Here is an 11,303-nt window from a genome sequence, read left to right on the forward strand (position 1 = left end):
TTCTATATTTGTAGTTACATTCCCACTTGTTAGCTTCCTAGCAACTAATTGCCATTTCCGTCCTCTGTGTTTTAATGAACTGGTATCTTTCATCTCCTTACTGAATGCTCAGGGAAGTCAGCCAGCCCCAGGAAGGCCACCTGGGGCAAGATGTTCCTACCTGTTTTGTAATGAGCAGTTACAAATAAGATGAAAGCCAGGGGTGGGGGCTTTTCATCATTGGTGATTTCCCTCTAAAGACTCAAGGGAAATTAGTAGAATAGGGTGGAACACTCAGGATAAAGTTGAATACCGCCTGTACTTGGAGAAAATACTTGGCTTTCTATTTGCTTTAGCTGGAACAGGTAGGAAATAATGCTTAAATGTTTTTGGTTTTTTTTTGAATGACCTTGCTGTATAGTGTACTGCTTTTCTGAGTTATTGCATATATCTCTTTGCATGAGAGGAAGTTATCGTCTTTCCTTAACGAACCAAGTAAGGCAGAGTGATGCGGTGGTTAAGAGTGGTGGTTTGGAGCGGTGGAGAACCTCTCTGGTGGAGAACCTCTCTGATCTGGAGAACCGGGTTTGATTCCCCACTCCTCCACATGAGAGGTGGAGGCTAATCTGGTGAACTGGATTTGTTTCCCCACTCCTACACACAAAGCCAACTGGGTGACCTTGGGCCAGTCACACACTCTCAGCCCCACCTACCTCACAGGGTGTCTGTTGTGGGGAGGGAAAGGGAAGGTGATTGTAAGCTGGTTTGAGTCTTCCTTAAGTGGTAGAGAAAGTCAGCATATAAAAACCAGCTCTTCTTCTTCTGCTAAATGTCTCCCAGCACCTAATGAACCTAGTGCATTGCATCTTGTTTCAGATTAAATTTGTAAATGTTCTCCCCTAATTTAGCGTTGTACACCACAAAACCTGGTGAAATTACACAGTTCAGCACCACAGAGAACTAAATGCTATCATGTATTGCTTTTCTGGGTTATTGCATTTATCCCTTTGCACAGAAGAAATTATTGTGTTTGAGACAGTTCCTGCATGCTTGCCGCCAGTCTTTGGTCTTTATCCCTTTTCAGTATGCCGACGCAGCTGGAGAATGCGATGGATACCTTAATCAAGATCTTTCACCACTACTCGGCAAAGGAAGGGGATAAATATAAACTCAATAAAGGAGAACTCAAACAGCTCCTCACCAGCGAACTCACTGACTTCCTTTCGGTAAGATGGGGCTGTTAAATCTCCTTTGCTTAATACTTAATAGGGAGGTGAACTGAGGAGGGGAGACATAGGGCGCTTTCCCTCGTGCCAAATAATGCACTTTCAATCCACTTTGCTGCTGGATTTTACTGTGTGAGATGGCAAAATCCACTTGCAAACGATTGTTAAAATGCATTGAAAGTGCATTATTTGGTATGTGTGAGTGCCCATAGTTACTGAAGGATCCATGGAACGGATTTTAAATGTCAGATGTGCAATCAAGTATTTTCTGCAACAGCCACTGCATTATGCACACAAATGCTTACTTTACTTTGCCATATTCATGCGACTGAGTTGTGGTGACCAAATGCTTAGAGCTGTTGGACTGTTTTGTTGTTAGAAAGCCTAGGGCTGGCCTTGTGCAGTGGATAAAAAAATGTGATTTGACATGGAAATGGGAGTCTTGGGTTCAAATCCCTCAGTAATGAAACTTTCTGGATAGACTTTGAAAATTCTAGTGCCATTGCTCAGCCTGAGAGCTGGTCTAGATCTGATAGAGATCATTATCTCTGTGGCAAATATCGGATTCATCTACCCTGGCCGTATTGCCTAGATGAATTCACCGTGTGAGTTGTGGCCATCAGATTATGATAATGCTACTGATGTGGACCAAGAGTGGAGAAATCCCTCTTCCAAGTTGTCTTCCAACTCTATGGGGGGGGGGCTGTTTCTAGCTTTAAGTTTTTGACTCTCTGGACAGCATCATTTTTTAGTTCTAAAAAGTACTAAGGGCATGACTGGCATTAAGGTAAACATGAAACAATAAGTGGCTATCTCTGTGGATTGGACAGAACCAGTCTAAATGTGGCACTTACAGGCTGCTGCTTCTGGCTACTGGCTCTGCACGGGGAACTGCGTAACCAGAAGACAGGCAGCCTTGCCTCTGCTTCCACCCTCCATCCACGTGGCTTTCTCCACACTGCGTAACTGTTCACTTTAATATGCTGTGCTGAATCTGATCCAGTTCCATGAAGTTCAGCATTCTGTTTCCAAAAGTGGCCAATCAAATGCCTTTGGGACCTCGCAAGCAGAGTGTGAAGATGATGGTCATCCATGGGAAGGGGCTGTGTCTCAGTGGTAGAGCATCTGCTTGATATACAGAAGGTTCCAGGTTCAATCCCCGGCATCTCCAGTTAAAGGGACTAGGCAAGTAGGTGATGTGAAAGACCTCTGCCTGAGACCCTGGAGAGCCGCTGCTGGTCTGAGTAGACAATACTGACTTTGATGGACCAAGGGTCTGATTCAGTATAAGGCTGCTTCATGTGTTCATGTGTTCATGGTTGTTTGTTCCCAGATCCTGGTACTTGCAAGGATAATATCCTGTACTTATAGGTTCTATTTAGCAATCAGAGCCGATGGCTGTGGGACCTCCGTGTCCAAAGGCTCCAGATTCTGGGGGAAAAACAAAAAGTGCAAGCTATTGCCTTCACTTGGGTAAGCTGGGGAAAGAAGACAGCTGGATTGTGGAAGCAATGTAGCTGCAGAGAGTGCAATCCCCAAGTTGCCTCAGAGCCAGCTAAATGTGAACAGGTTGTAGGATAGCCAACAACCTGTTGCCACCCGTGTAGGCAACTGCTTTAGTTGCTGTTTAATTCAGAAAGTATGTCCGTTTTCATTAATAGTATGACAAAACTATTCCCAAAGAAAATGTAATACTGTCAGCTGCAATAAAAAAAAAAAAAGATGAATCAGTACGTCACTACTGATTAATCTGTTATGGGTCTAGCCATCAATGTCAAATTTGGTCTATGACTCAGGTGATGCAAAGGTGTTTAGAAGAGAGTAATTGCCTTAATTATATGTACATGTGTTAGAGAGATGCCCACCAAGTGGTGGTGATGTAAGTATAAAAAGGTAGCCCTAAACATGGATTGTAGCTGACTATGTGGGCAAGGGCCAGCCGTAGCTTTCTTCTTTTCCTTGACTTATTCCCCCTCTTGGTCTTTTCAGACTCTTTCCCTGTTCACTGCCCCTTACTCCAGCTTTCTCAGTCCCCTCTTTCCTTATTTGTTGCCATCCCTATAGCTGCAAGGCATGCCAGTTCTTGCCTCTTATCTTGTAGGAGGTGTGTTGGTTGCTAGGCATCTGTACAGGTCTGAGAGGAGGGTGGGGCTGGAATAACAGCAGCTGTTTTCTCATAAGCACGGACATCTTCCTGAAGCAGGGTAAAGCAGTGCTCTGCGGTTCCTAGGGCCAAGGAGTATCTGGGGCCACTCTTGTCCAAGAGAAAGGGTTACACGTTCCCCAGACACAATCTATTATCTTCTCCTCCTGTCCCACTCAGCTTTCTGATGGTATCTCACCACCCATGTTAACAAAGTGGTTCAGAAAGAAATGCATTGACAGTTTGAGCCATTGCTATGGAAATTGGGTGAGCACATGCAGATTAACTTTTGGTCCAAGATCTGGAACTGCTGTTATTCTTTAAGTACTTCTTCAGGCCGGAAGCTACATAGTATTGTATTCATAGGTTGATTGGAAATCCTGTAAATTCTAAATATAGCCTTCCTATCTGTACTGAGCAGAAAGACAGCTGAGATGTGCTTTCGCTTGGAGACGCTTTATCAGTGCCAATGTGATTTGTGCTCCTCTATTTTGCTCTTAAGTTACACACTACTGAAGTTCTTGTATTAAAAAAACACACCAAAATCTGATATAAAACTGGCATCCTGTGGTCTATTAATCCTAAGAAAGCCTCCAGTCTTAAACATTGCCAGCTCTGTAAAACAGAACAAAACAAAAAATAACCAGTAATTAATTTTTTGGATTAAATTTTCTTTGTCCTGTGCTTCACTTTATTAATATATCTGTAGATGTCCAGTCCTCTGAGTGAAAACAAGATTCACTTCCAAGCACTGAGGACTGGACTAAAAATATAGATTTTAATCAGCTTAAATGTACTGGGTTGGAGGAGTTGAAGAGGGTGCTGTAAATTGCTTTCTAACCCCAACCCCCAACCCCCAACCCCACCCCGCAAAAGAAAATAGCTTGGAGTGAGGGAATCCTTTTCAGAAAAAGAACAGTGCAAAGGTCGATAAAATGAGTACCCAGCTTTCTGGGGGTAAAGGATGATGACTGGGGAAGGCAATGGCAAACCACCCCGCAAACGAAGTCTGCCTAGTAAACGTCACCCCATGGGTCAGGAATGACCCGGTGCTTGCACAGGGGACCTTTACCTTTTTAAAGGCAAATGCTTAAGAATCACCTTTCCATGGGTTTTGGTTGTTATTCAAGAATACCTTAGTAATTTAGATTCAAATTGCAAGCTTGTTGGCCGCATTTTTTAAAAAAAAGAAACAGCAAAACATCATAAAAAGAACAATGGAGCTACACATAATCTGTAGTTCCACTCTTACCTTCTTAATTAATTATACTGCCCAAAATGTTAGAAATAAACTTTATGTTGTATAAAGCTGACATCTTTTTTGTTGAGGCAAATACTGAATGCAGGGTATGATACAATGGTAAATGTCATATAGTACATGTACAGATTCCCTTAAGAGTTGCAAATAGCATAAACGCATGCCCACAAGGAAATGAAGAGAACTCTCTAAAGTAATCCAGTGTCTCGAAAGACCTGGTAACCAGGATCAAGTTGTATATCAATATATTTTAACATCTATTTTTGTGTCTGTATAGTGTCAAAAGGATCCCCAGTTAGTTGACAAGATTATGAAGGATCTTGATAGCAATAAAGACAATGAAGTGGATTTTAATGAATTTGTGGTTCTGGTTGCTGCGTTAACTGTCGCATGCAATGACTTCTTTGAGGAGCAAATGAGGAAAAAGGGCAACTAGGAAATGGTAAGTGAAATGTGTTTGTTTACCATGCTTTGGGAAGGGGCTGTGGCTCAGTAGTAGAGCATCTGCTTGGTATGCAGAAGGTCCCAGGTTCAATCCCTGGCATCTCCAGTGAATGGGACTAAGGAGGGAGATGGGAAAGACCCCTGCCTGAGACCCTGGAGAGCCAGCTGCCAGTCTGAGTAGACAATACTGATGTTGATGGACCAAGGGTCTGATTCAGTGTAAGGCAGCTTCATGTGTTCATGTACTGTAGAAGCGCTCATGTCAGTGAAACTGAGGGCATGTGGCACTCTCTTCTTTGTGAAAGAGATGGATTTTATAAATGATTGAATTAGCAGAAATATTACTGTATGGTCACTCTCGGCTTTTGTCCCATTTCCTTAAATAAAATGGTTACCTAAGCTATAAAAGACAAGCACCACAAGAAAATACAGTGGAAAACATAACACGCCGCTAGAAATTTCTGTTGTTCTAACTGAAGCTCTGTCACAAGGGAGGATAGTAATGTTAGAACTCCTTTAAATATTCCTGATCTTGGGGTGATGCCGACTGGGATGGATTGTTGAAGAGGGCACAATTGCTGACATGTGTGACACAAACCAGCCGTGGTAAAGCTATCACCCTGCTGATTCGAAGCTCTCTTGTGTCTGTCCCTCCGCCAGCCCATTCCAACCTGCCTTGTTCTCAGTGTGTGTGTGTAAAGTGCCGTCAAGTCGCAGCCAACTTATGGCGACCCCTTTTGGGGGTTTCATGGCAAGAGACGAACAGAGGTGGTTTGCCAGGGCCTTCCTCTGCACAGCGACCCTGGTATTCCTTGTTGGTCTCCCATCCAAATACTAACCAGGGCTGACCCTGCTTAGCTTCTGAGATCTGACGAGGTCAGACTAGCCTGGGCCATCCAGGTCAGAACTCGCAGTGACTGACACCATTCTAAAGCCTCCACCAGTTGCATACACTAATGTTGCTGCACAAAAGCTGCAGAAGAAGAGTCCTAAGGGACTTGGCTCGGGGTCCTCAGCAGGAGCTGTAAATCAAAGAGGCCAATGTAGGCCTGTCTGGAGCAAAGTGCTTTGGAACCAGGGTTGCCAACCTCCAGGTGGTGGCTGGAGAGCTCTCTTGCTATTACAACGGATCTCCAGCTGATAGAGATCAGTTCACCTGGAGAAAATGGCCACTTTGGCAATTGGACTCTATGGCATTGAAGTCCTTCCCCTCTCCAAACCCCACCCTTCTCAGGCTCTGCCCCCAAAATCTACAGGTATTTCCAAACCTGGAGCTGGCAACCCTATTTGGAACAGTCCAAACCAACCCTTACAATGCCTTGGCAGTCTGTCTGTACAAGTCTATCTGGCAGGGAAAAGGCGGCGGCTGGCTAGTAATGGAATTAACTTGATTCATTGGACATTTCAGGGGCAAATACAAAAGGATGGATACTTCTAAAAGTTTTGGTTAATTGGGTTTATTTTAAAATGTTTAGTTTTAGCAGCAATTTAGCTATTTTCATATGCTTTATAACAATAATTCTCAATCTGTTCTCCCAAGGGGCAAACAGTTTAAAAATCAATTGACTTTTTTGCAACAAAAAAGATGAGTAATATGATGAGCTGTCATAACTATATGTTACCTCTTCTGTACGGGAGTGATTCCTGACAGGTTGATCTCATTGCTGCTGCAAATGCCAAGGCATGGAACCCCCCTCCCCCATTTCTCCCCATACCAGCCATTCTCCCCTCCCCTTGACTGTAGTGAGCTCTTTGCCTTCTTATCAGTAGAAGAAGAATTGGTTTTTACACCCGCTTTTCTCTACCTTTAAGGTGTCTCAAAGCCGCTTACAATCACCTTCCCTTCCTCTCCCCACAACAGACACCTTGTGAGGTAGGTGGGGCTGAGAGAGTTCTGAGAGAGCTGTGACTGGCCCGAGGTCACCCAGTATGCTTTGTGTTCACCAGATTAGAGTCCACCACTCATGCGGAGGAGTGGGAAATCGAACCCGGTTCTCTAAATTAGAGTCAGTCGCTCTTAATCACTACACCACGCTGGCTCTTCTGTGTATGATACAGTTTGTGTATGATGCAGAAAATACTGATACTTTTTTGAAAGCTGGCAAAAAGCCCACTTGGGGGTAGGTGGGCATGAGAAAAGTGGATGTGAGTGGGAGGACATAAAATCCAGAGCTTCCTATCAGTATTTCCCACAAACCCACATTGGGTACAAACTTTAGGAACTACATACCCAAGCAATGTTTAGAAAATCTAAGTTCATGTCATAGCGGAAAAAAGGACATGTCGTCTAGATCATTTTAACACGTTTCGCTATACGCTTCATCAGCTGTCTGTGCATAATAAAAATATAACAATAATATAGTCTAAATGTTGTAACTCTGGAATTGTTGTAATTTGTATCATTAAATTTATATATATATATATATATATATATATATATATATATATATATATATATATATATATATATATATATATATATATATGCCATCATATATGCAAATTTTCTTACCATAAAGAAGATGAAAAATACCATAGTAGGTGCTATATTGCAATGGACCAGAAGGTTCCTCTCAAAGATTTCAAAAAGCAAGGTAAGGGAATCTAACAGATCATCTGGATAAGACTAAAATTGCAGGTGTAGGCAATAAGCTACCGTAAGTTGTTTAATCAGTGAGCACCAAAGGAATGTCTGGGTAACTCTTAAAGAAAAAGAATACATTTTTCATAAAAAACAAGAAAAATCCATTTCTGAATTCAAACCTTCTGGGACACGTCCTTTTTTCCGCTATGACATTAACATTTGGAAAGTATCCTCCTGTCTGATATCATTTTCTGAAAAAGAAGAAAAGAACAAGATTAAAAAGGAATGAGCAAGTCATTATCAACATAGACTTATTTTGTGCTTTATAGTGAAGTAGCACGTACCACTGTTAAGATTGATACATTGTTGCTTATTTGTTATACAGACGGATACTCTTCTTTGTGCCTTTATTGTGCATATTGTATATAGTTTCAATCGTTTCACTTTGTATTCATGTTGTTTGTCTTTTTGTCACCATAGCCACTTGAATATAGATTTTTCATATTTATATTTAGATATTGTCGTGCTGTTTTTTTTCTTACCCCCTGGAGGTTGGCAACCTTAGCTCCATGACAGTTCCACTTGCCCCAGATTCAAATCAGGCTACCCGTGTCTGGTATGAGGCCTGACATTTCTCTCCTTGTTTGGACTGAAGGTTTTTATATTTTGCTCTCACCCTCTTGTTTTGAAAAAGTCAGTTTCATGGCATGCCTAAATTCCAGCCTGTTTCATCTTCACTGTGGTTTCCTCTGCATTGTGGTCAGGTAAAATGTACCAGGGCTGAATTAAGCTTGTAAGATCCAAGAACAAAACACCTTCATTTTCATAGAAATAACGTTGCTCACCAGTGGATTAAAATCTTTCCCAATAATAGAAAAGTTGGTGTGCTGCATAGGGTTGCCAACCTCCAGGTGGTGGCTGGAGATCTGCTATTACCACGGGTCTTCAGCCGATAGAGATCAGTTCACCTGGAGAAAATGGCCACTTTGGCAATTGGACTCTATGGCATTGAAGTCCCTCCCCTCCCCAAACCCTGCCCTCCTCAGGCTCTGCCCCCAAAACCTCCCGCTGATGGTGAAGAGGGACCGGGCAACCCTAGGCTCTGCAGAGGCTGGGGTTGCCAGCCTCCAGGTAGGGCCCACAGATCTCCCAGAATTACAGTTGATCTCCAGATTACAGGGATCAGCTCCCCTGGAGAAAATAGCTGCATTGGAGGGTGGAGTCTATGGCATCACATCCCTGCTAAGCACTCTCCCCTCCCCACCCTGACAGCCCTAAGAACCCTACTACACACACACACACATTCCTAATTTGAACCCCTTCCTGCTGCTATTTAGCAAGTCTATTCATGGATATTCCTTAGGGTTGCCAGGTCCCTCTTCACCACCGGTGGGAGGTTTTTGCGGCAGAGCTTGAGGAGGGCAGGGTTTGGGGAGGGGGGGACTTCAATGCCATAGAGCCCAATTACCAAAGCGGCCATTTTCTCCAGGTAAACTGTTCTCTATCGGCTGTAGATCATTTGTAAAAGCAAGCCTAATATTCCAGTGTTTCATCTCATTTGACCCTAAATTGTTCAGGTCCTATATATTCTTTTTATAAACACATCATTAACTACTTAACTAATAGGCTTGCCAGGTGCCCACTTATGGCAGGCAATCTCTCGGCAATTTTGAGCACAGTCCGCCAATGCTCAGTTGCCAGTGGGTGGAAACAGGCTTGCGAAACGAGGGTGGGACGGTGGAAAAGCAATCTTTGTCCCTTTGTGATGACATCACTTCTGGAGCAACCTGGAAGCACTGACATCATGACAAGGTGATGCTTTAGCACTCGCCCCAAAACTAGTGCTAGAGCATCGCCTTGGTACTTCCAGGTCATGCCAGAAGTAATGTCATCACATGATGGTGATCACTTCCTCCCCCTGTGATAAATATCTGCCTCCCCTCATCTCCTGCAGGTTGCCATGCCATGCCTGGCCACCTATTAACTAGCTGCATTGCCAGTGAGCCAAGCAGAAGCCCTACATTACAATTATGAAACAAAGCAGTATAACATTTCATTGTACCAGTATGCCTTAATGGTGGGTAACAGAATCCATACATTATCTCCAGCGCTGGTTTATTCACTTCCTGAGTATATTTTGGTTCTGGGGACCTAGGTTCAAATGTTGCCTCACCTAAAATACTTAATCACCCCAGCTAAATCGTTTTTTCCTGATATACCTTCCCTCAGAGGATTGTTGGAGGATGGCAGGGATTAGAGATGGGTGGTGACACTGGATTTGCTCTGGAAATAGTTGGTCGATATAAATTCTGTAATGGGTGTTTTGGTAGGATTGCCAACATTCACGATAAGGAATGAAACCTGCACCAATTTGGTCAATAAACACAAAGCTACTTCAGGATTAAAGCTCAGCATTTCTTTCCCAACAACAGCATATCTTTCCCTCCTCCTGAAATGCATCTGGCAATAAACTACCTCCTGAAGCTACATTCCAGTAGATAATCTCTCCTTTCCCTAAAATTGTTTTCATCTCTTGATACTGACTTCATCTGTATTTGCATTGACAGGTTGCCACGGACCTTCTAGACATGGAAGAAAGTAGCCTCAATTGAAACAAGATTTCACCTTTTGGGTTTTCTCCAGTAATGGTGCTTTGGCCTTCCGTTCTCAGCCGCCAATGCAAGCTTTCCTACCAATGTTCTTTCAGCAGATTCTTTTTTGTATTAGCACACTTCAGCAATTCGTTCTTAGATAAGATGTGTTTTAAAAGCTACCCGGTCAGTTATAGCTCTTGTGGATCAAATAGGCTGCAAATCTGAATATTGTTTGTGTGTGTGTGTGTTAAGTGCCGTCAAGTAGCTTCTGACTCATGGCGACCCTATGAATGAAAGTCCTCCAAAATGTCCTAACTTTGACAGCCTTGCTCAGATCTTGCCAACTGAAGGCTGTGGCTTCCTTTATTGAGTAAATCCACCTCTTGTTGGGTCTTCCTCTTTTCCTGCTGCCCTCAACTTTTCCTAGCATGACTGTCTTTTCCAGTGACTCTTGTCGTCTCATGACGTGACCAAAATACGATAGCCTCAGTTTAGTCATTTTAGCTTCTAGGGTCAGTTCAGGCTTGATTTGATCTATAACCCACTGATTTGTTTTTTTGGCAATCCATGGAATCCGTAACACTTTCCTCCAACACCACATTTCAAAGGAATCTATTTTCTTCCTATCAGCTTTCTTCACTGTCCAGCTTTCACACCCATACATAGTAATAGGGAATACGATGGCATGAATTAATCTAGTCTTGGTGGCCAGTGACACATCCTTACACTTCAATAATGTTTATATTACCTTTAATTTTGTAACCTGGAGTGCTGTACTGTAGGCCACCCCTACAGTACAGCCATGGGAAGGTGTGCACAGCTGAACAGTGCATTCAGGGAGCCATAGGACAGCCATTTAGAAGTTCATTGTGGACTACTACAGTGAATTTAAGCACACCATAACTCACACCTTGTTGCTTCTCTATATTTCTGAGTAGCTGTGGACAGGTAATCATGGTGGGTTAACTGTATGGTGAGACTCTGCAGATGACTGCTCTGTTCCCTATGGTAGGAACAGAGAGAGCCAGCGTGGTGTAGTGGTTAGAAGTGACTGACTCTAATCTGGAGAACTGAG

At 43.1% G+C, this 11,303-nt stretch overlaps 1 protein-coding gene across 1 annotated transcript; it reads left to right on the plus strand.

Annotated features, from left to right (window-relative positions):
* The first annotated feature begins 209 nt into the window (after positions 1-209).
* S100Z (S100 calcium binding protein Z) lies at positions 210-10,237 on the plus strand. The gene is made up of 4 exons (XM_056848811.1): positions 210-344; positions 1,064-1,205; positions 4,884-5,048; positions 10,202-10,237. The coding sequence occupies exons 2-3, from the start codon at positions 1,065-1,067 to the stop codon at positions 5,040-5,042; spliced, it is 300 nt and encodes a 99-aa protein (XP_056704789.1). The 5' UTR covers positions 210-344; position 1,064; the 3' UTR covers positions 5,043-5,048; positions 10,202-10,237.
* Positions 10,238-11,303: the final 1,066 nt, after the last annotated feature.

This window comes from Euleptes europaea, chromosome 4, assembly GCF_029931775.1.
Source record: "Euleptes europaea isolate rEulEur1 chromosome 4, rEulEur1.hap1, whole genome shotgun sequence".
Taxonomy (NCBI): domain Eukaryota; kingdom Metazoa; phylum Chordata; class Lepidosauria; order Squamata; family Sphaerodactylidae; genus Euleptes; species Euleptes europaea.